Source organism: Scaptodrosophila lebanonensis, unplaced genomic scaffold, assembly GCF_003285725.1.
Source record: "Scaptodrosophila lebanonensis strain 11010-0011.00,11010-0021.00 unplaced genomic scaffold, SlebRS2 tig00000024-arrow-pilon, whole genome shotgun sequence".
Lineage (NCBI taxonomy): Eukaryota > Metazoa > Arthropoda > Insecta > Diptera > Drosophilidae > Scaptodrosophila > Scaptodrosophila lebanonensis.
Genome location: NW_022060538.1, coordinates 18,284,346 through 18,308,057, shown reverse-complemented (window position 1 = coordinate 18,308,057; position 23,712 = coordinate 18,284,346). Strand labels below are relative to the sequence as shown.

The 23,712-nt window shown below is 39.2% G+C and overlaps 1 protein-coding gene across 1 annotated transcript; it reads left to right on the top strand.

The window, feature by feature from the left end:
* The first annotated feature begins 356 nt into the window (after positions 1–356).
* LOC115621466 lies at positions 357–22,084 on the top strand. Its single transcript, XM_030515126.1, has 5 exons — positions 357–933; positions 11,326–12,038; positions 13,333–13,468; positions 16,712–16,845; positions 21,848–22,084. The coding sequence occupies exons 1-5, from the start codon at positions 879–881 to the stop codon at positions 22,082–22,084; spliced, it is 1,275 nt and encodes a 424-aa protein (XP_030370986.1). The 5' UTR covers positions 357–878.
* Positions 22,085–23,712: the final 1,628 nt, after the last annotated feature.

Here is a 23,712-nt window from a genome sequence, read left to right as displayed (position 1 = left end):
TTAGTATTTATTTAAAGGTTGATTAAATAAGGTACGGTTTATAATAAGGGAAAATAAAATCAAATTGATTTCGTGCTATGCTAGTGCCTAATGCTTATTTTTTGGTAACAAAGTATTAGGACCACATAGGTAGTAAATGTTTATTCATCCCTTTCATATTAAACTTATTTAAATACTAGGATGTTCTTGTATGGATTGTGTGTGTGTGGCTGTCGGGTGGAAAGATAATACTTGAACATAAATTAAGCAACTTTGTGCGAACTGTAAGCGCTTAAACTATGTATGTATATTAAAAGCCATTTATTTCCTTTGCAGATAGACAAACTCAACTGTAGGCGAGTGCGAGTATCATCTGCCTTAATGGCTGAACGAGCGAATTTTCAAAGCATTTAATGAGCCAACTGCAGTGACAACACATGCGACAGCATCTGCCTATTGAACTGAACCAACTATAAATGGCAACTAGTTGAAATTTATGCGAAAAGTTGTGCAAAGTAATAAGCAAGCGACGCCAGCAACAAGAACAACAGCCGTAAACAAACGGCAAAACCAAACAACTATCAAGCACAAGAAACAGCAAACAAAAAGCGCTTAAATCAGCAAGAGGCGCAGCTTATATCAAAAAGAAAGCACGCGTGCAGCTCTGAAGACTCAAGACGAGAAACAAGGACGAAAGGGAATGACTCAAGGCGGAGCAACAATAGAAGGGATGTAAAAAGTTTGTACACGCATAAAGATATAACCAACACGATACGGCATAAAAGAGGATAAGGAAACGTTGCCAAAGAGCGCACATCATATCACATCATATCGTATTATAATACCAGACTGCAGACAGTCTACCAGCAGACAGGATAAAGGATTATTATGCTGTAAACATGAAATACACTTACGATATACGCATCTTTGTCCTCATTTGCTGTTTGCTGCAAGGTGAGTGCCAAATAGCTATGCACAAATTTCCAATTGTCGCCTTACACAGTCCTGAAAGTGAAGTGTATATGTATATGGTGTGGCATTTGCAGATTGTGGGAGAGGGGGTGGCATGTGGAGCCATCAGAAATTTCCAGCTGATTGCCTGACAGACGTGGCCAAAGCCACACATACATGTATGCTCCAGGAGCCAGGAGCTAACAGCGCACCTTGCAAGTCAATAAAAAGCAAATTGTAACTGCTCAACAGAGTCACTTGTGGCGTTTTAACACCCTGCCAGTCACACACATTTACATTCACACACACACACATACACCAATCTACACATATGTAACTTTTTGTGCGTTGCGTGCGTGTTTCAACACCTCCTAAGCCCCCGCCCTAGACCATTTGCTGCTCATTGGGCTGCTCATTCGCTTGTTCGCTTGTTCGCCTGTTCGCTCGCTTCCTCGCTCGTTTTACTTATTTCAGTTATTTCTCTTGTTTGCCACATGCGTCGCGCATACAAATGAGCCATGACTGCCCCAACTGCCTGGATGCTAGGATGCCTGTATGCCTGGATGCCAGGATACCACGATGTCTGGATGGCAGGAGCAAGACACACACACACACAGGCAGCAGAAACAACCGGAACTGCAGGAACGGCCACAGCTCACTTTTGTAGCAATTTTCGGTTTATTTAAATAAAACATGATAATTTTTAATAGAATTTTGCAGCAGCCACACGGTGCCCCGCTTTGTGGCTGCTGCTTCGAGTTCTCTGAATGCCTTATTAAATATTCGACAGACTTGGCAACCGAGCTGTCTATTGGCATTTAAGTCTGGACACCATTCAACCACTCAATTGCAACTGACGTGAAGTATTTTCCAATGAATCCCGGCATTTATAGAGTCGAGTGAGGTGGTGTTTGATTTGCTTCATTCCAAATCTTAGCTGTTGCGCATTTTTTTTTTTAGAATTTCAAGTAATTAGGACCCGTTTCTTGTATCCCTATTGAATATTTGGATTGATTTGAATTGAGATATTATACGAGTAACTTACATACAATGGCATTACAAATTTGTCCAACTCTTAATAAAAACAATAGATTTGTGGACTCTTTTTAAATATGAATTAACCACTTCAGCTGAACGGAGCAATCTGCAAAACTTTCTACATTTATTTCAAATAATAATGTTAATAATATTTGTGACAAAGTTTTAGAGATATTAGTTTTTCATTTGTGGACGAAAGATCAAGGCTATTGTTGCAGGTGTTTAAATATATCACAACAGCTACAGAAAAAAATAAAGACACTGAGTCTGTGTTGAATAATTAGTTTTGGAATTTTTCGCTGGCTTGAAATTTGAAATTTAATAATCATGAGATTTCAAGTTGAAAATTGTTACAAATATCTTAAAAGATAGTTTCACACATCTTATGTATTTTTAATAAATTGTTTTGCCCAATATCTTTAACAATGAAATTAGTAAATATTGTAAAGTCTCAGGCTTTATAGCATTACTTGCTTGGGATTTTACTTTGCTGTTCTAATTCTTTTAAGAATATCACCATTTTAAATATTACTTTTAAATAAATGATGCTGGCAGAAACAATGAAATTGTAGCTCTGACTTTTAAAAAATTGATTGCAGCCCATATATGTATACGGATGCAATATTGGCTTTATCGTGGAAGCACTGTAATTCATATGATTGCTTAAATTGTATCACAACAATTGATGAGGGGTCGACTTTAAAGAGCGAGCAGCTGCTGTTGCACAAGAATATTGGTGGCATGCATGGCCTGCCAAATGCAGAGGAGGCTGTGAGCCAATCGATGCGGGTGTCCCACAACGTGACTTGTCCGGGCTTGTTCAGGCTCGTGCCTCTGTAACACCTTTGTGCCCCTCTCTCCCACATTTTTCCATGCAGTCGTCACTCTGCGCAGTTTTTGTGGTTCACTGAACACTCACACACATGTCAAAATTTATACGAACCTGCATTGTGAGTGCATTTGGTGGGTGAGAGTCGGTGAGTGGATGTGTGAATGAGTGTGAGTGCATGAGTGTGAGTGCATGAGTGTGTGTGTGTTTGAAACACCCCAAAGAAATCACTCATACATATTAAATGTTATTGGCGTGCACACGCAGCGCAACAAGCCTGCCTTGCAGGCTGCTTGCTCCTCGCTGCTTTGCCAGAGTTGCCAGGGATGCCGGAGCTGCCACAGTTGCCACAGTTGCCGCAGTTGGTCGTTGCATTGGCATAAATTCCATTTCATTTCGCAAATATGTAATCGCACCTAAAGTGCACACAAAGCGCATGCAGCACACACATCAGTCAGTCAATATGTCGGTCTGTTAGGCGGTCAGTCAGTCAGTCAGTCAGGTGAGCCGGCGCGAGACATGTGGGTGAGGCAGCCCTGTTTCTGAACGATTTGTTTCACCTGCAAATCAGCCCACCTCTCGCCTGAAACCGTGTATTTTGTTGCGCTCTGCTGCTGTAACAAAACTTTTGCTACTATTTCGTGCTGCGTCAGCAAATTGTTTGTTGAACGTGCAAGGCATGGCTAGAAGCTGCCACTTCGATTTTGCACTGCGTTCTGCTTCAAATTATTTATATTTTAACAGGGAAAATTGTTTAACTGTAACAGCGGTTGAGTGTACTCGTGGACTGTGAATAATTAAAATAAGTAATTGTGAATTTTAATTTTAGTTAAGGGCATTAATTGACAACACATAATTCTCTTATAAGTAGCATAATAAAGCAAATTCTCTAATCAATCAATATGGGCATGGCTTTTTAAAGTAGATAAATAAATATTAATAATATTATAGGTAATAATAAAAAACAACTCTGACTAGAATAGCTTTGGATCAATGTATTGCAATGGAGGGAAATGTATTACGTAAGGAATGTTTGTCTTTACCTTGCCATAATACTTATGAATCAATCGAGATACCTTACTTCCCACTGAAACAATTGGAGCAATTTCATTAAAGCTTTGTTGCACGTCTGTATATAATATTTAAAATACCTGAAATTATACAATTTGATATCTTAGCAGCATTTAAGCCACACCGACTGATTTCCAAATAAAACAGTCGTAATTGCATTATAATTGACTGAGTTAAGCAACAAAATATTAGCTACGGTCATATTTCATATGAAATGTGAGCTCCATTTCGAATTTAAAATAATCAAAAAGGCATTTAAAATTTTCAAAGAGCAGTCAAAATTGCTGATACTTCTGGCAATTAAACTCATCAGATTCCCATAAATTAATAATATTTTGTTTCTCTTTGAAAAACTTTCAGGAGCAAATCAAATAAGTAAAAAAAATCATACAGGGACCAACAGAAGTTACATGATTATAATTGTTATATGTTATATGGCTTAGCAATCGAATTCATCGCCTAAAAATAATTAATTATTATTTTATTTTTAGATGAATTTTTTGCGTCAGCTATTTCGATTTCTTTAAATATTAGTAAATGAAATAACATTTTCATTCGAATTTTTTACACTCAAACCAATTTGGTAAACAAAATTTTAATGATTTCGTAAAATTTGTACAGTATTTTGTGGAATTCGTAGCATCTGCTACACATGTTGCAGGCATTAGTGCGTTATTCAATTTGAAGTGGCTGCATATGATTTCCCATACGGGTCGTATACGCAATGCATTACTCATACGTCAGTGTTGCATATGTGGGTACGTAGGCAAGAAAGCAATCAGCCATTTTATGACAGCTACATGTCTGTCTATCGTGTGTGTGTAATTGTGTGTGTGTGTGTACTTATGATTGTGAATATGTGTGTGTGTGTGTGCATGTGAAGGCTTTGTGTCGCAGTTTGCTGTTACAGTTTTATAGTTATTGTTATTATTTTTTCAATTACGCGCTCCATGCACCAAGCAACCAGGCAGCCAAGCAACCAGCCAGCACCTACCAGCACCAGCCAACCCATAGCACCACCCCCTACCCCTTGCCATGCTGCTGTCACCTGCGGCTCTGTTGCTTTTAATTTGCTCGCCTTTTTACTAGCTCGTCGTCTGCTGCTGCTGTTGCTGTTGCTGTTGCTGCACTTGCTATTTTATTCATAAATGTTTTGTTAGCAGTCGTGAGTGCTTGTCTCAGTTGTTGCAGTTGCAGACAAGTTGACACACTCACACACACATCGTCATTGCATGTCACACTCGTTTAAAGTTTTCCGCCCCTGTCCCCCTTACTCCGCTGCTTATTTTTCCAGCGCGAGGATTTACGCCAGATTTGTGTCAACTTGAATACATCAGAAACATTTGCACAGATTTGCATGTTCTTGCTGTTGTTGTTGTTGTTGCTACAATTCTAAGCAAAAATGCACACGCAATCGCACACAAATGGCACAACACATGACTACATGTGTGTGGGTGTGGGCTCAGTATGTGTGTGTTTGTGTGCGTGTGTAGTTGTGCGTGCCTTTGAGCTGCTTTTGAAAACTGTTGCGTCCTTTCTGCTGTTGTTTAACTAAGCTTTGTAACATTGCTGCGGCTATAGTTGTTGTTAGTGTTGTTATTGTTGTTGCAACTGCCACAACAGCCAGTTTTTTTCTCTTGCAGCTACTGTTCTTGCTCGTTTGTTTGCATGCCGCAGTCGCTTTCCTCGCCGTTGCCGCCGCCGTCGCCGTTTAGGGATTTACTTGGTGGGGCGTGCCTTTGTTGCTGGCTTTGTTTTTGTTGCTGCGCTGCATAAACTAACCTAAAGGCTTTTTCATTACAATTTCACTCGCCTTTCTAGTTGCCTTTTTCATTTGTTTATGCATACACATAGTTTTGTTTTTGTTCCCTCCGCATCTAACCCGCCTCCGTCTCTGCTTTATTTTCCCCATTCTATACGGGCTTAATATAATTGTTTGCGTTATTTAGCACAAGGACACTCGCGCGCCGCAATGAAGTTCAACATGGCATTGATGCCGTTGTTGTTGTTGTTGCTGCTGCAAATGTTTATTTTAATTTTGCCACAAACTTTAGCGCCCCAAATGAGCCTCATTTTAAAGTTTGAGGCGAAAAAAAAGGTTCTGCATAATCCAAGGCTGGCTGAGGCATAATTGTGTTTTAAACGCAATTAATACACAACATTAAGACAAACTTTAAAATGTCAATCGCGTGCAGAAGCGCATAAATATTCATCAGGTCATAAAAAAAGAGAAACTGTATTTTTAATGAAGTCTAGACAACGAACGCACAAAAGCCCTCCCACACACACAATGCTATCTCACTTAGTATTTAGAGGGTAAGACAAAAAAAAAAAAAAAATTAATGAGCTGCCGCTCCACAATTCAATGGCAGACCAGCACCGACCCCGCCTCCAATCGTTGCAGGTGCTGTTCTGTTTGCTACTTTTTGACAGTTTCTGGTAACTTTTTACCGATACCCAGTTGCTGTCTGGCGCACAGGTTGGCAGGCTGGCAGACTGGCTAGGTCTCCAACATTTAACGCTAAATGATTTAACAGATAGCAAAGTTTTTCTGTCCGTTTTGCCGGGCAATCTTTCCCTGGACCCGGCACAACCCAGACTAGCCAGCCTGCCAGCCTGCCTGCCTGGCTCATATAATTGCTGTGAAGGCGCAAAACTCATTAGTGGTATAAAGTTGAGCGGTGCGTGTCCCCGTTACCGTTTTCATGTGTACCTTTCCCAGCCACCAGCCTCTTCCTGACCTCCCCCACAGAGCTGCTTCGACAGATTTTTGCTGCTTTATCTTATAAATGGGCAGCCCGGACGGGAGACATTGGCCGCCTGCTCATTATGCGCTGTTTAGGGTCGCACTCACTTTTGCGGCCCACCTGCTGCCTCGACTTATTTGCACCGACCCTTGCTTGCTATTTTTGTTGTTGTACGAGTAGTTGTTGTTGTTGCCGCTGTTGCCGTTGCCGGCGTCGACGTCGCATTGATTTTACCTATTTCACAGTTGCTGCTTTTGTTTGTTTGTTTTTCTACTTTTACGGTCGCAACCACCTTTCCATTCTACTCCGAAGCCATCGCTTTGTTTGCCAATTTTATCGAATTATGCTAAACGCCCAAATTAAGGCAAACCGGCCCTAAGGAGCAACCGACAGGCCAATGGAGAATGAAGATGAGCAACTACAACAGCCATCGTGCCTCGGCCACTTGCTTAACCTTTAAGCGAGGCGTTTTGCTTAAATATGCGTTAATGAACGAAATTATCCTGCACAGCGAAATGATGTCTACTTTTCGTTAAAACTTTCCGTGTTGTTGTTGTTGTTGTTGTTGCTGGTACTGGTGCTCTGCTACTTATGCATATTCAATTTATTTAAAGCACGCACCACACTGCGAAAATTATATAAATTTAAATGTTATATTTTCGACAAGGGGCGCACATTTCATGGCGCGAATGGGAACTTTCAGCAACAGACTGACTGACAAACAGGCCGAGAGATAGGCAGAAGAACAGACAGGCAGTTGAATGGTGCGACATACATACTTGTATATACATACTGCTGCGAGTGTCGTCACATTTTAATGCTAGTACGATGGGAAAGTATGGAAATCTTTTAATTATTTATAGCACCTGCACGTCTACCAAAGAAAACTAATCCAAAGCTGAATTTACAATCTTGTAATAAATATTTTACACGTTTGTACCAAAACTTTACAGCAAACTTCAATTGAAATCCAACTCAGCTTTATATAGAAATACAAAAATGAAAAATGTTACCAACTTACTTGTAGATATTTCCGCTGGGAAGAAAACTTGTAGAAATATACTTTACCTGCATTTGTGGAAGAGTTTAAAATATATTTAACTTCAGCCTCTCCTAATAAACTTAGACATTGATCCTACGGAAAAAGAAACATATTTAGATTATTTTAATACGGCTTGCAAGCTTTTCTAATATGATTAATAAACTTGTATTTCAGCAACCAATGCAACACATTGTTATTAATAAAAACTAGGAAAAAAGCTTTATATCAGAAAACTACAAAATCTATATCGTTATATCGTGCAACTCAGTCGGGAATGTCGCCAACGAGTTTAATAAATTCATTTTAAATTCTGAAAATCCGGAGCGAAAATAGGTAGAATGTGAAATTAATGCTTAGTTTGATATCCGGAAACGACCGACTTTCTACTATATAGCTTGTAAAACTCACTCCTACACATATACTTGTAATAGTCAGAGAACATCTACAACGTGCACATTTGTTCGTATTTACTACACCGCCAATTATTTTAAAGCCACTCTCTGGTTATTTTAAAACCCGTTCCATTCCTATCCCCGCCATTGTGCGTCGACACTTTTGTCTTCGGCTTTGGCGTTGGCGTTGGCTTTGGCGACAAGCTCATTGGAGCTCGAGGACGACTTTGCTGTTTTTAATTAACATTAAGACGTTCCATGTTGTAATGTAGCCACAATGACATGTGTTTACTCGGCTGCCGCGTTTGTGTGTGGATGTGTGGGTGTGGGTGTGTATTTTTAAGGCACATAATTGTAATTGTAGCTGCCTGCCTTTCATACTTATCTAATCAGCTGCATCTCAGTCCCCGTCTGCTTTTTCCTTCTGCCTTATTTAATTTTATGAAAACTGTGCGGAATCCTTTCATGTTATTATTGTTGCCTATCTCGTGATGACATCGGCGGGCCAACACCCACCTGCAGCTATTTTCGAGGCAATCTGAAGCTAGGAAGAGAGTTGCGAATTGTCATTGTGCGCATTTTAAGACCAAAGCCTCATAAAATTCCCAAATTAATTTACGCGCAGTACAATAAAATCCCACGAAATGTGCGTTGTAAAAATTCTTATCATAAAATATTCATCGCCTGCCATTTTAATTAATGTCAAGTGTAATTAGTTACAATGAATTTTGCCACACTTCCCACACAACCATTTTTATATATATTCATATACGAGTATACAAGTAAAGGCCAAAGGCTTTCGAGTTCGATCTATTTCCACTTTGCACCGCTCTGGACATGGCCATTGGTTGAATGGAACGACAAAGTTTTCAAAACTTGCCTTAAAATGCAGTCGAAACTTTTTTGTGTTGCCAAAGATGAAAAGTCGGAAATCACTAAATTGCAGCTGCAGCACAAGTTGAATTTTGCATTTAATTCATTTACACTAAATCCCAGTGTCTTTAAAAGTTGTTAAGCACTTCACAAAGCAGCTGCAAGCCAATTAAGCTAACTGGGAGCCAGCTTCATACGATGTATAGTACGTGTGCCTGTGTGCGAATCGGCTGGTAGCTTTTAATGTCACTGCCAGTTATGTGGGTTATTAAAAAATTTATGAAGAGCAAGTGGTGTGCTGACAGGCCATAGGAAAATAGAAGATGTGCCCCGACTGTCCGCCTGGCCATCACCTGAGTTTCTAATTTAACGCTGAATGAACACCAACGGACATGGACGTGGGAAAATGCACAACGAAGTGGGAGGGGAGGAGGGGCAGTGGACAACGGCGATTAAGCCACTAAACGGCGCGTATTTATTTATTTACAACAATTGCAACGAAGGCAAACAACGGCCTAATGCTACACAGTGGAAAGGACTCTTTGTATTTTCGATAAAATGCAAAATTGTAAAGTTCAATTAGTTCAATTCAATCAGTTGCTGTTAAGCATTCAATATAGAGATGCTGCGGAGAGAAAGAGCTTACTGTTTCAAATTGACAATTTACAATTTTAAAAGTAGCGGATGGTTGCAGGTTTTTAGAATGCGATCTCTCTGTTTAGTCTGAGCCTCTGCGATAAAATATGGTATTACTCTCAACATAAGTGACCACTAAAACGTAATATGTGAACTAAAATGTAACTAAACAATTGCATTTAATTTTGTTAGGCGTATTTACTTTCCATCTGTTGAGCAGATTAGTTAAAAAGAAGCATTTATGTGTAATTTAGTTTTACCAATATCCTAGTACTACTTGTACAAATATTAATCTATAACTAATGTACTAGTCACGTGCTTCATTTACATACCATTGAGACGAATTTCAGCATCATTTTAAGTTGCATAATTTAGCAAATATTGGAAGGTTTTGTTGTGCATTTGACGGGACTAAATCTCCATGAGCTCCTCTATAAACCCAAATACTAAATTCGTGCCTCTACTGTCAACAATTAGAGCGTTAGTAACTAAAATATAAATTCAACATTTATAAATTATAAAATGTTTACATTTTGTTGCTGTCATATTTCTTAAAACCTTGTTTATTTATATATTTTTTATTAATTGTTATTTATGTGGAATTACCATATATACTTGTATTATGGTTCTCGTTCTTTGCCAAATCAGTCAAGCTATTTTAATGCATTTATAAACAAAGTCATTTCAATTTCTGTTGTGAATATTAAAAGCCTTCAGAAAAGCATCCAAATTAAATAGAGGCCACTTATATTTGGAAACATAGCTCATCATTTGAAGCCAAAGGGAGAGCAAAGTCGTATTTTTTCAAAGGATTAAGTGCGATTACGCACTCATTTATTAATATTTACGAGCTGGCGTGCGACGCACAACAGGGACGACGATAACACTAACGATGGCGCTGGTGGCGGAAAAGGCGCCAGCAATGCATAAAGCAAGGACATAAAGAAAGTGGCAGAGCAAGGTTACTGCTCACTGTGTGCGCAGCTAGGAGTAAGCTTAGTTCCACCTTTGCGCCATGCATATTTCAAATTGTCACTCATAAATAAGTAATTGGCGTGCCAGGCTTTTGGCTTTTAATTAAAACCGATAATAATTGTTGTTTTGCCGTTGTAGGCGTGCCAGCTTAACGATTCGCCCACTTTCAGTCTCATCCGTAGTCTGAGTGTGAGTCTGGGTTTCAGACTGTGTGAATGTGAATGTCAGTAGATACTCCCAAAATGCCAATCAACAGTGCCCTTGGGGACAAATCAATTATTTAAATATGTCTACGGAAACGGAAAATTTGCAGCGCATTAAAATTTGCACACGCACAACTTCAACAGCCCAAAAATGAGCTGCCAAGCAGAAATATTCTTTTTAATTTTCCTCTTTTTCCTTTCAGCTGCATTGCCAACACATGCACACTTATATCATACTTACACACACACACACACACACACACATACACACATTCACAGAGCCATAGCTGTTTGCTGTAATCCTTGGCGTATGCCTTGCAGCGAACTTATTGATAACTGAACTTTTGCGGGTGCTCCATTGTTGCTGTTGCTTCTGCTCTCTGGCTGTTGCTGGCTGTTGCTTGTCAAGCATCCGGTCCCGTTTATGCCTCCTCCACCCGCTCCCTGCACCACTTGCTGATTTGCATTTTATGTAAATTTCATGTCTTTAGGTGGTTTAAGTTTATTGATTCACTGTGTACAATTTACGCGCTCTGATTTCGATGGTACTCGTACAAGCATTTCACAATATTCCTCATCTTCCTTCCAGGTCTCACACTTGGCCTGCGCATGATTAAGGTATCAATACCATCCTACAAGCTGAGAGGCGAGTCCGCCTACCTAGAATGCCAGTACGAGCTGAATCGCACCCACAGCGGCAAGCACGTCCATGGACATGACCAGGATCGGGATCGGGATCGGGATCACGATCGCACCCACACAGACAACATGCATGAGATGCACTACGTCGATGTGGACGAGCGCGATGATGAACGGGCGGCCTACAGGCGCATGCGCAACTATCAACAGCAACAACAACAGCAGCTGCAGCAGCAGCAGCAGAGACATGGCTCCCGCCGCCAGCAACAGCAGAAGCCCATAGCTATGCGTCAGTACCAGGCGGGAACGTACCAGCAACAGCCACCAATGTCGCAGCCGTCACCTTACGGGCATAGCGTTTATCGTGGCAGCGCTGCCTCCGGCTATCTGGCTGGTGGTCATGTGGGTGCCAGCACTTTCAATAGCCGTACCAGTGGCAGCAGCGGCGGCAGTGCTGGCAACTCCGGCTCCTCCATCTACATGCCCGATTTCGAACGCGGGGACAGCTTCGAGGAGAGCGCCGAAGAGGAAGAGCAACCAGAACAGGAGGGCGAGGCTCTGTACGCCATTAAGTGGTACAAGGACAATGAGGAATTCTATCGCTATGTGCCAAAGGCGCGGCCGCCCAAGACCAGCTACCGAGTGGATGGCGTGCGCGTTATTGTAAGTATTCCTAAAAATGTATCCTTGTGTTATTCAACATTAACACTAAATCTATCATAATTTTATAAATTTTTTAAGAAATTCGGTCGAAAACTCGGCATTAAAAGTAGTCGTCCACCACTCTTGGGGAATAAATAGTAAAAAACTATTATTGGAAAGGCTACTTGCTTAGGTCGAATAATATTAAATGTTATGGGGGAAACCAACATCAATTAATTGCTTAATCGTCTATCTGATGATGCTTTAATTTTGAGAGTTACGCTTAACTAAAAATCTTTCAATCTATGCGGTCTTCAACAAGCTTGATTAAAAGAACTCTTTATTTTTGTTGTTTTGAAATTGATCATTTTTTGAGAAATCATAGTAAGAGCTTTAGTTAATTGCCAGTAAAAAACATAGGCAGTCTACAACGGAAACCTGCTTCGTATAGTTTTGTCCAAAGTAGTTCAAATTATAACAACGTTTTGATCTTATTAATTTCGGAGAAATATGTTAAACTTTTTGAAGAACCTAGGTGACTTTAAGTCAGTTTTTTCAGGAGGTATTTTGATACAGAAAATAAGTTGACATCAAATAAAAGTCTAAATAAGAAAACAAATTCTTTTGCATGAACGAGTATATACTATACATACATTCATGATCATGAAGTATGTCAAGAAGTATGTTTTATCAGAAATATAAAGTATTTATATTCCAAATTGGCATATACTCAAGGGTGACGGCAGGGCGGGCAGGACCATATGAACTCGACCAAAGATTCAATTATGACACACTATTTCGCCTTAAAATGGAACAATGTTGACATCGTGGATTATTAAATCAAAATTTAAATTCCTTGGCCCCCGTTTGAAAAAAGCTGCCAACGCCCTTTCATATACTTGTTTCTGTAAAAAAAACGTTTAATGTTTATTTGATTAATTCCCGTGTTCTTCTATACACACTTAATTGAAAAGGTCACCATAACACAGGCAGCTGATGCCAAAAAACTAAAAACTAAAACTGTTATTGCAGAAACTGTGATAGAAAAAATGCTCGTATGAATTTTGTTTAATTAGTCAAGCATTTTTTTTTAGCTTGTATAAAAACTATACGTGCTTTATACACAAAACACATAATAGGTTTAAAAATAAATCAAATTATAAATACCAATATTAATTCGCTTTTGAATTCTGAGCCCAAAATTGCAGTAGCCTTCAAGGCCGCTTTTCGGCCCAAGTATTTTCACGTAGCTCATATTTTTTAAATCTTGTGAAATCTTGTTTACTTATGCTAATGCTTTGGCGTATCTTTGCAGGAGGAACTATCGGATAGCTCACGGGTTCTGTTGCGCGGCCTGACGCTCAACTCGACGGGCGTCTATCGTTGTGAAGTCTCCGCGGAAGCGCCAAATTTCTCATCAGTGCAGGGCGAGGGCCGCATGGACATTGTTTGTAAGTATCAGACCGCATTTACCTATACACGAACTTAAGTGGAAAGTATGCATAGGGAATTTACAATCGATTCCGAGGCACGCTTCGAGCACGTGTTGCCCGCTCTTCATAAAACTTGACCATAAACCCAACAGAAATGTGCAAATATTTGCGCAAATATTTCTGTGCAATTACAAGCAAATATTGAAATTGTAAATAAACTACACACAGAGACAACGAACCCACAGGGAGCAGAGGAAGGCGGCATAAGCATGGGGTAGGAGTGGAGATTAAATTTGAATCTTTTAGATATGCAGCAGAAACAGAAACAGAAGCTGAAGCAAAAGCAAAAGCAACAGCAGTGTTCTTGTTTGTTCATTCGTCTGTTTGTTCTCTTTGTTTTGCTTTGGCAATATGCTTCCGCTTCCCAAACTGACTTTCAGTGAACACTGGCAAACAGTACATACACGGACATACTTACATCCATATACTAGTATATAAAAAATTGGCACAGATGTTGCACTTAAGGTTGACAATACTTATATTCCCTTGAAATTGGAGCACTCTTTTTCGGTTTTCAAAGTGTCGCTAAAAATATATTTGGAAATTGATAAATTAAATGACGTGCCTTTTAGAAAGGTGTGGGTTCTCCGAACTAAAGACTTAGATTAAGAGTCTAATCAGTCAAGAAATATTCACTTAACAGCCCCACCCTTATGAACACAACTACTAAGTTTTATGCTCAACTAAAGATCGAGTCCGCAGAAATGCATGATAATTTAATAGAAGATAAAAAGTCCTTTGGCTGGGGATCTTTAATTCCTAGAGTTAGTTAATAAAACATAAATTTTACATACATATAGTATATAAAAAGTTTCTAGAAAAGTAGTTCATTACTTTATTATACCGATGAGTTTTCTTCAAAGACAATCTGGAACTATAGTTGATGTTTATTTGACACAGCAATCGTTTTGTTGGGGTCGTCGCCCACATTTGATGGCAGAGCCCAGATAAAACAGAAAAAATTACACGTGCAATCCTTTTAACATCTTGCGGGGACACTAAAACGAAACTGTTGCATATTTAAAAATGGCTGCCGTGTCGCCATTTTGCATGCAACTTCATTTCATTTCGTTTGCATGTTTTGCTGTCCATTTTTATTTTTATTTCGTCCTTTTTTGCATACTTTGGCAGTTCGTTTTGGGCACAGCGCTTAATGCGGCTTGTCCGTTGTTTGTTTTGCGTTTGGAATGCTTTTAAAAAGCCATTCATAAGCTTTAGTTTCATAACAGCATATTTCTGTAATCCGCTGGCGCCGCCGTAGCAGTATTTTTTTAGCGTTTTATGTTCGTTTGAGTTTCGCTCGCTCCTTTTTTTATGCTGTTTGCTTAAACGAAATGGGCGGCTGCAATGGGAATACGTAAAAATGCGGACAATTGGTTTGGGGGGAAAGCCAGACAGGGGCATAAAATCAACATGGCGCATGGAGCAATGGCGGTAGCATCGGCAGTTACAGCCATTGGACCACGTTAGCGATTTATAAGTTAAAATGCCATTTTAATGGATATTTCCGCAGCATGGCTGCGTACAACAAACTTTATATAGTGTATCTGTCGGACTGGATATGAGTGTGTACGTGTGTGTGTGTGTGTATGTGTGAGCGTTGCGGCTCTATTTTATTTGAACGCTTCGCAAATGTATTTGTATTGTCCCTTCCCTGCCCCTCGCCATCCACGCCAATCCACGTGCACAAACATATTGCTATTTGCTCTCGCTGTTTGAAAGGCACAAACATTTACAGGCTGCTGGTGGCCATAACAAAAAAATTGTTAATAAATTACGCGGCCCGAAGTGCGAGCCAATATTTATGGTTATATTTTTGATATTAGTTGCTGATATAACTCAGTGCGTGTGGGAGTGTGCAATCTACATGTTTGTTCGTGAATAGGTATTTGTGTATTCGAACGCATAATCGTTTGGCATTTGCAGGAATTACATAGTGGTTACTTATTTTGGCGGTTGTTTTCAATTTTCCAAAAAGCCATTGTCATATAGAAAATATTTGTACAGGAATTAAGCAAAAATGTTGTATCTATTTAATTGCTTTTAGCGTGCTTGCTACCTTTAAATATTCGCGCGTTTTTTGAATAGAAATAGTTTAGTTTGAGAGCCACGTAAAGTGTTTTGATCAGTTTTTGAATAAATAAAATAAAATTAATTAAAAAAAATTAATTAAAATTAAAATAAATTGTAAAATCCACAAGTTTTTACGAAAAAAAATGGACAACCTTGTAACAAGTTTTATTATCAGTTGTGAAAAATTCGCTTTAATTAATATTTAAATTTTTTAAAAGAATGTGTGCAGGTCGTGATGTAATGAATTGGCTTCGTCCGTCAATCAACAGTTAGTCGTTTTAAAGAAGTGATCAGAAGAAGAAATCAGAAAACGTGGTTCAGCAGTTTAACCGATTGCCGAACTGCTCGTAGTTATTTAAGAAAGAAAGCTTGAAAGATAATTTATTAATTTCCTTGGACGAACCTTGACTCAAATTTTTCATTACTAAGGAGTTGAATTTCCCAAACGTAGACTCTCTTCAAATTGAATTTCCCTTATTGTATCTCAGTATCAAGCGGAATTATCGCGTCCATAGATCTAGAGCTGGACTTCAATTATTATTAAAGGACTATTCTATTCTGTTCAATTTCTAAAACTAAAAACTACTACTTTGCACGGGAATTATGAATTTTTTACATAATTTGTTTACACCTTAGGTTACATTATTGACGTTTTAGTAAGGATCCCAATCTTTTTCGCAATTAAATTATCGAATATGTTAACCGGGAATAGTGTAGCGTCCCTACAGTGAAAGAATCCTTTAAAGCGGGCCAGTAGTTTCAGAGCCTATTAAATTCAAATAAGCAAACAAACACAGAATCAATTCTTTCCTCTTTATAATATTAATATAGAAGTATAGATAACAAGTTTATAAAATCCACTACACTCATTAATGCAACAATTACCTTTATAAAAACAGATACTTCAGCTAAATTGATTTAAAAGTACACTTTCCATCTCCACCAAACATAAATGCTTACATAAGTGCAAGCTTTAAGAAGTTATCTTCAAAGAGTATGACTTAAATCATAGTCACAAATATATTTATTGAACATTTTTGGAATTTATTTTATTACTGTCTATGGCTTTGCATAATAATGCTTTACTCCCCATACTAAAACTGGCTACTGTTCTCCCCTCTCTTTCAGTTCTGCCACGCGACGGCCCACACATCAAGGGTCAACAGTATCAGTATCAAATTGGAGAATACTTATATTTAAATTGCACATCGGGGAAATCACACCCGGCCTCCCATCTGCAGTGGTTCGTCAATGAGCAGCCGGTAAGTTGGCAACGTCAAAAACTTTACAACAACACCTCGACCGACCACAACAACAGCAACAAACAAAAAACTTGCATTTGAACGGACGAACAAACGAGCAAACGAATACCCAAATAAATTTTTTTTTTTAAGTAAAAAAAAATAAAAAGGATATAGCAACTGACCCTTTTGCGCCTAAACGCGCGCGAATGCGCCACTAATCAAGCTGTGCCGACAAAAGTTGGCCCAACAACAACAGCAGTACAAAAATTGTAAAATTATGCATACAGTAAATATTTAAGCCTTTAACAACAACGCAGCAGCTTCAGCAACAACAGCAACACCAGGAAAGCGTTTGGCCGAAACCTAAGCCATGCAACCAGCCGAGGGTCTCAGAGGGCCAGCAACATTGACTGAGCTTAGTGGTCGTTAGATTGTGGTTGGACGATGAGAGGAAGGTCGGCTCTGTCGGACGAGGGAGCTGCCTGCTTGTGCGGGAAAATTATTTCATGAACTAAAATCATCATGTAGGGCTGGGCTGGCTTGTTTGGTCTGACATGGTTTATACGTATTGTTGTTAGGTGTAGTCGTGTAGGTGTAGCTGCCCGTAGATCTGCCTGTAGCTGTATATGGAGTTGTGGCCCGCCATCCATCTGGCCCAAAAAGCTCGTTACATGTCTGCAGTCGCCGCCGAAACATGAAACGGTAGCGAAACAAGAGGGCTGTACACTTGGGCAAATCATTTGAATTTTCTTCTTATTGATTTGTGTTTTGTGGTTCAGTTCATTTTTATTAGAAGTTAATATAATTGCTTTAGAGTTTATATGTATAGTATATTCAGAATACATTTAATAAACGGGAACTATGCTCCTCTATCGTTTAAAAACTGAACAGAAACTATTCAGTAGACATATTTCAATTAAATTATCTTCAGCAGTTTAGAATTTCAAATAAATTAAATGATATTTTTTTTTTTTTTTTGGTTTTGATTTTTTTTCCTCCAATAATTCAAATTTACAATTTTCACTCAAATCAAGTTTGAAAACATTATTGATACTTAACAGTTAGCATTTGAACGCTTACATAAATGAAAATATTTTTGATAATTAATGATTTGTGAGACTCAAGGAAGAATTTTATAAAATGAGTAATTAATCGATAGTTGTCGTCAAAGCCACGGAGGATGGAATTGTTTGTATATTCCTGCATTAAACTCTAAATTATTTGTTAACACTAAAGACATTCCTTATAAACTGATTTGCATTTGAAAACCTACATAAATGGAAAAACTTGCCAGCCTCTCCAAACTACAATGACATCTCTTAGATAATAGTTCTAAACAACAGACAGTACTTACAAAATAAAATACTTGTCCTTTCTCTCCTTAAAAACTATCTTATTAACGCTATTTATGAGATAGATAGCAATAGTAATAGAAGTAAGTTTTTAGGAAATTATGAAAAATGTCTCTCAGCAGAAGGAAAATTTGTAGGATAGCTTAACTTCTTTAATACTATGGCACAGACATTGAAAGAATATACCAGATTAAGAGAAATAAACTCTCTATAAACAGAACCCTCCTCCTAGTAATGTGGTCTTCTGAAAGTTGAGCAAACTTATTTTCCTAACTGTAGAGCTGTTGAGAGTTCTTCTTCTCACTCCTGCGTATGCGTGAGCATGTGCGTGTATGTGTGAGTGTGAGTGTGCGGTCAGGCACTGCATTTTATCGTCATACATGGCATTCAAATTGTGTGAATCGAGGCGTTAAGGTACGAGTTAGTTCATTGTACCATGCCTGGCACCTCTATTCCTCTTTTCCGAGAGCAGTCGCCTATACTATATATGGGCCGCGCCCACTTTGTATAAATACGAAAAATCAATAAATGCGATTAGGCACGTTTCCCGGTTTATTTGCCTTTCGACAATGGGTTTTGTATGTGTGCTCTCCCCTTGTCCTGCTTCTACTCCTTTTTTTCCTATGTCCCAAAACAGAACACAATAAAATTGCTAGACGTTTATTTAATAAACCAGCTTGGCATGCTGCTGCTGCTGCTGCTACCGTATGCTTTTAGCTTTCATCCGAAAATATTTCGATAGCGATTCTTTCCTTTCTTATTTTTGTGTTCTAATTTTGGTTCGACGAACCGACCGATTTGAACGGGCCGGGTGGAGGGGCAGTCATTAGGCGAGACAGGCGGGAAAGGCGCTGCAACAATTCACAATAAAAATGTCCATCAAGCCTGAAATATTTAGCAATTTTCGCAAATTTATTATGTTTGCATTTTGGCCACAAAATGCGTTGAAATAAAATTGGTAGCCGGCTCCGAGTATCCTGCTCGCCTGCCTGCCTGGCTACCTAGCTGCCACCCATTCAGGCAGAATGCAATGAGTGGAAGGAGGGAGAAGGAAGAACAGATCTTACAGCTTTTAGCTGGACGCCTTAGAATGTGGGAAATATTTTAAATGCCCTCATTTATGCTGTTGTAGTTATTGTTGTTGGTGCTGGTGTTGTTTGTGTTGCCAACATGTTTCGTATTACTTGACATTCTTTGTTGTTGCTTTTGCTTGTTTGTTGTGTTTGTGGCACGACACTGGACAGCTGCCGGCACTTTTTGCAAGTTGTTGTTGCTGTTGCTATTGCTATTGCTGTATGGCTGGCATGGCCAGGAGCAGCAGCATGAACGCCCTTTTAATTTATGCTGTAAGCTCCCCACCCCAGCAGCAGCAGCAAGACCTTTTTGAATTAAACTTTTCAAGCATTGTAATTTTTATAGAACCGATAAAATGGCCGGATGTGGTGAGAGGGGAGGGGGAAATACAAATACACACACAAACTTACACAGATAGAGAACGGAAAGGGGAACGGGAACCAATCACATAATAAATTGCAACAATTTCGTTTGCAAAGTGCTCGCATTGTGCTCGAAACCCAGCAAGCAGCCCCTTCACACCATCGCCACCCACAAAGTTAGGGAAAAGCAATGCGTATACAATCACACATACCACCAACACAACAACAACAATAAGTTCAAGTTATTTATTTGATCATTTCACATTTTTTATCTGCATTGCTTTCTTTTGCCCATTTTTCTTATTTACGAGTATATGCTCATTCGTAAGAGGGCGGGGGGATGGGGTTGGCGTAAAACTGCGTGCTTAGCAGGAACGGCAGTGGCAGCAGCTTTAAGTGAAAATGATTTTTATTTGCCATGACTCACTGCTGGAAAAAATGAAAACGTTAAGTAAAGCAAAAGCGCAAGGTGTGACCTACCCTCCCCCCCCCCTCCTCTACTCCACCCACCCCTACATTGCTAAACAAGCAACCCTCAATTGCACTTTGCTGACAACAGCAGCAAAAGCGACTGTGAACATTAAAAAATGGAGTGAAATTATAAAGCGCAAATAATTTTAACCTTGCACCAGCCCTAGCCCTAGTCTCCGACCCACCTATCCTTCCTGCTGCCTGTACAGACACAAACGAACACACACGTTTTTCATTATTTGCTGGCTCGCCTCGTGCACAAAAACAGGCTTTTGCTTTCGGTCTTAGCTTGTCGCCCGTCGCATTAATATGACGCCCCCGACTGCCCCAGCGTCCTTAAATGCTCTGCAAGAACCAGACATGTCTGACACGCCTCTGTGCACGTTAAAGCACACCCGGCACAGTCATCGCCTCCACCAAATACGAGTACCTCCATAGGGCCGCCGCCTCAGTTGTTGCTCATGCGCCATGTGTCATGCTTGCTTTTAATAATAAAATGCAATGCATATTGCAAGAATGGAGGGACTGTGGGGGACTGTATTAGCACAGTGGTACCAACTTTTAATCTATATATAAAATGTTATACACTTACATGCACTTGCACGTCCCATCAATCAAACCAAAATTATGTGACTTACGTGGGGACAGGAAAACATACTTAGAGCATGTGTGTGTACATGAAACAAAACATTTAATTTAATTTGTTTGAAAATACATTTTCATTTTCGCAGTGATTTCCCACCATAGGCACCTCTCTATATTCTGATAGATCATGCATACAATATAACGAATCAAAATGGGCATTTGAATCAGGCTATTTGTAAAAGTTATTCACACACTGAAGTCCTGGAATTATTTAGTTAAAAAATTATAAGGATATATGTACATATGATTTGAGCAAAGAAAACAAAGGAAAGGAAGAAGGAAACATCTCCGAGCACACTAATCGATCTAGCCATGTCAGTTTTATGGCAGTTTGTATTAATTTTTAATGCTGTCTACATTTCTTCAAACTATTCGTTTATTATAAAATGATAGTGATATTAAATTTTGAATGAATTCGAATAGAAGTGGCTATCAAAATTCTTCTTAGTCTCCTTGAAAGCAGATTACAATTACTAAAACAAAAAGAAATTTATATCAAAAGTTGCTTTTCCGTACCGCAGATAAAATTGAAGTGCCTGTCACGCCACTTTCTTTTTTGAACTTATACTCAAAAGTTGCACTTTTTTAAATAATAATTAAAGCAAAAATTTCATTTCTGTTGTTAATCCACAAATTGGTTTCTTAAAACAAATTTAAGAAGCGTAGTGTAATAAATAAGTCAGCACATTAATATTTATGTACGGGGTTTTTTTAAGACGTCTTTGTCATTTTAAAATACCAATAATTCGGCTGAATAAATGCAGAAGCAATCCAATTCCAACCAATCTTAATTACAAATAATCTGTACGCAGTGAAAATGGGCTGTTGAACACGAATTGAAAAGGCCGCGAGGGCTAAAACAAAACAAGGCTTAAAATGGTTATCTCAGAGAATTCCATTGGATAAGCAAATAAAAGATATCCTTAGCCTTTAGTACGACAACATTTAAATTTGGGACCACTGTGTTATCCTTGGCTGGGGCTCAAGCGCTCAGACATTTAATTTTGAATTATACAGGCTGGCTGTCCGTCTGACAGCCTGCATATTTGTCTGGCAGGATGCCTGTCTGGCCTACACTTTGTTAACGGCACGCTTTTGTTTCCCTTTTGTCTGCAGATACTGGACGAGCACTACCTGTACAAATACAACGATATTGTGCACAAACATGGCCTAATCACGTCAACGTTGGGTCTGCAGCTGGCGCTGGAGCCGCGACACTTTCACGACGGCGACATGCGCGTCAAATGCCTGGCCAGCATATCGCCGGTGCTGTGGAAGGGCGGCAAGGAGAGCGTCCTGCAGCGCCGCCCCGGCATCATTGACAACCGCGAGGCCATGCTGCTAGGTGAGTAAACGCAACCGTCCTTTTGTTTGCCAGACAAATATTTAATTCAATTATTTTCGTAACTCCCAATCGCAATCCCCATCCACTCCCATTCCATTAAAATCTGTCAACATTACAGTGCGCAGTCCGGCCAGCAGTCTGCTGCAACATCGAAGCCAACTGCTGCTCTCCCTGACGATAAGCATCATACTGGCGCGGATTTGCCAGTGGCTCCTGAGTACAGAATTCACCTAAATGAGGAACTCGTGTAGCATCCCGTCAATTTACTTGCATCATTTCAATTCAATTGCAGAGCATAAATGAAACAGTGATTTTTTACTTTAAGTGTAACATATAAAACGTATTTCTTTAGTTCTTAAGCGATATGCGGCCAGGCAGGTACAACAAGCATACAAAGAAACGCGCTCCAGCAAATCCTCTCCTGCAAAATAGTTAATTGCTTTTTAGAGAATCGTTACAGATCGATCATTCAACTGACATCATCATGTTATACATATCTTGCTAAAGACCACTTTAACGATGTGCTGTGTCGAATGTACATGAATGTTAATTTAATGGTGGAAAATTAATACAGGTTTTATAGCTCGACAACTATTATTTTATGCGACGCTGCTAAATTTTTAAACACGAACCCCGTGGTGCATTAGCTGACAACAAATAATGCACATTAGCCAATTAATGTATATATGTATAAATTCATATGAATTATACTTAGTATATGGGGGACGGAGTAAAATTCCTATCTTTCTAGGTCAGTTCGAGGTAGACCGGAATTAACAAATAGCGCCTTTTTCTATGGCCACATAGCACGTGCTATAGAATTCCTGGTAACAATTATAGTCTGTGCAACTTTCTTGAATTAATTGGAGGCTACAATCATACTATACATATATCTAGCGTTTAGCGTCAGGAATAGCTAAAAGTCTTGTTATGTCTGGAACGAAGCATAATGGTTCTAGGGAAATTGCATTACATTTTGCAGGAGAGTATACTGCTTGGAGCGTACGCCCTAGACATGGTAGGACACAGAACGCGTAAACCGAGTTGAATGGCCGCACGTTTAACATGAAGTTGAAATCCAATCAAAATGCAGAAAGTTGGCTAAGTGTGTTATAGTATATACATATATACTTGTATGTATATTAAATGGAATACAAGTCTGGTGCAGAGCCCAACTTACATGCCATATCCATATCCACATTCATATCAGAGGGCGAACTGAACAGCAGACACTGTAATACAAGCCAGAAGGCAAACATACACAACAACAAACAAACAAACAAACTCGTATGTATTGAAATGTGCAGATGTATCAAATGGCAACGTTAGACAAATTTGTTAAATTTAGTGCAAATATCGCGTCACACACACATACACCAACACACCCATATACCATACAGTGACACAAGTATATATTTGAGCATATCTATGATTAAACTATAAGAATTAGAAAAAGCAAAAGTGAAAGTTAAAGGGTAAAGGATAAGGGCAAGAGGGAGGACAAGTAGTGTAGTGAATTGAGACAAGTTAGAAATTTGCTTTTTCCGTAAAGTAAAAGTTTTTTGGCTTAGCTATCATGGGCATACACACACAGACACACATACACATATACACTCATACCTACATGTTCACAGAT

Bases quoted from the DNA above. Each gene is read 5' to 3' on its own strand.
- LOC115621466 (XM_030515126.1), top strand. From the start codon at position 879: ATGAAATACACTTACGATATACGCATCTTTGTCCTCATTTGCTGTTTG. The intron at 12,039-13,332 runs GTAAGTATTCCT...GTATCTTTGCAG, and splicing joins TGGATGGCGTGCGCGTTATT to GAGGAACTATCGGATAGCTC. The intron at 16,846-21,847 runs GTAAGTTGGCAA...TTTTGTCTGCAG, and splicing joins GGTTCGTCAATGAGCAGCCG to ATACTGGACGAGCACTACCT.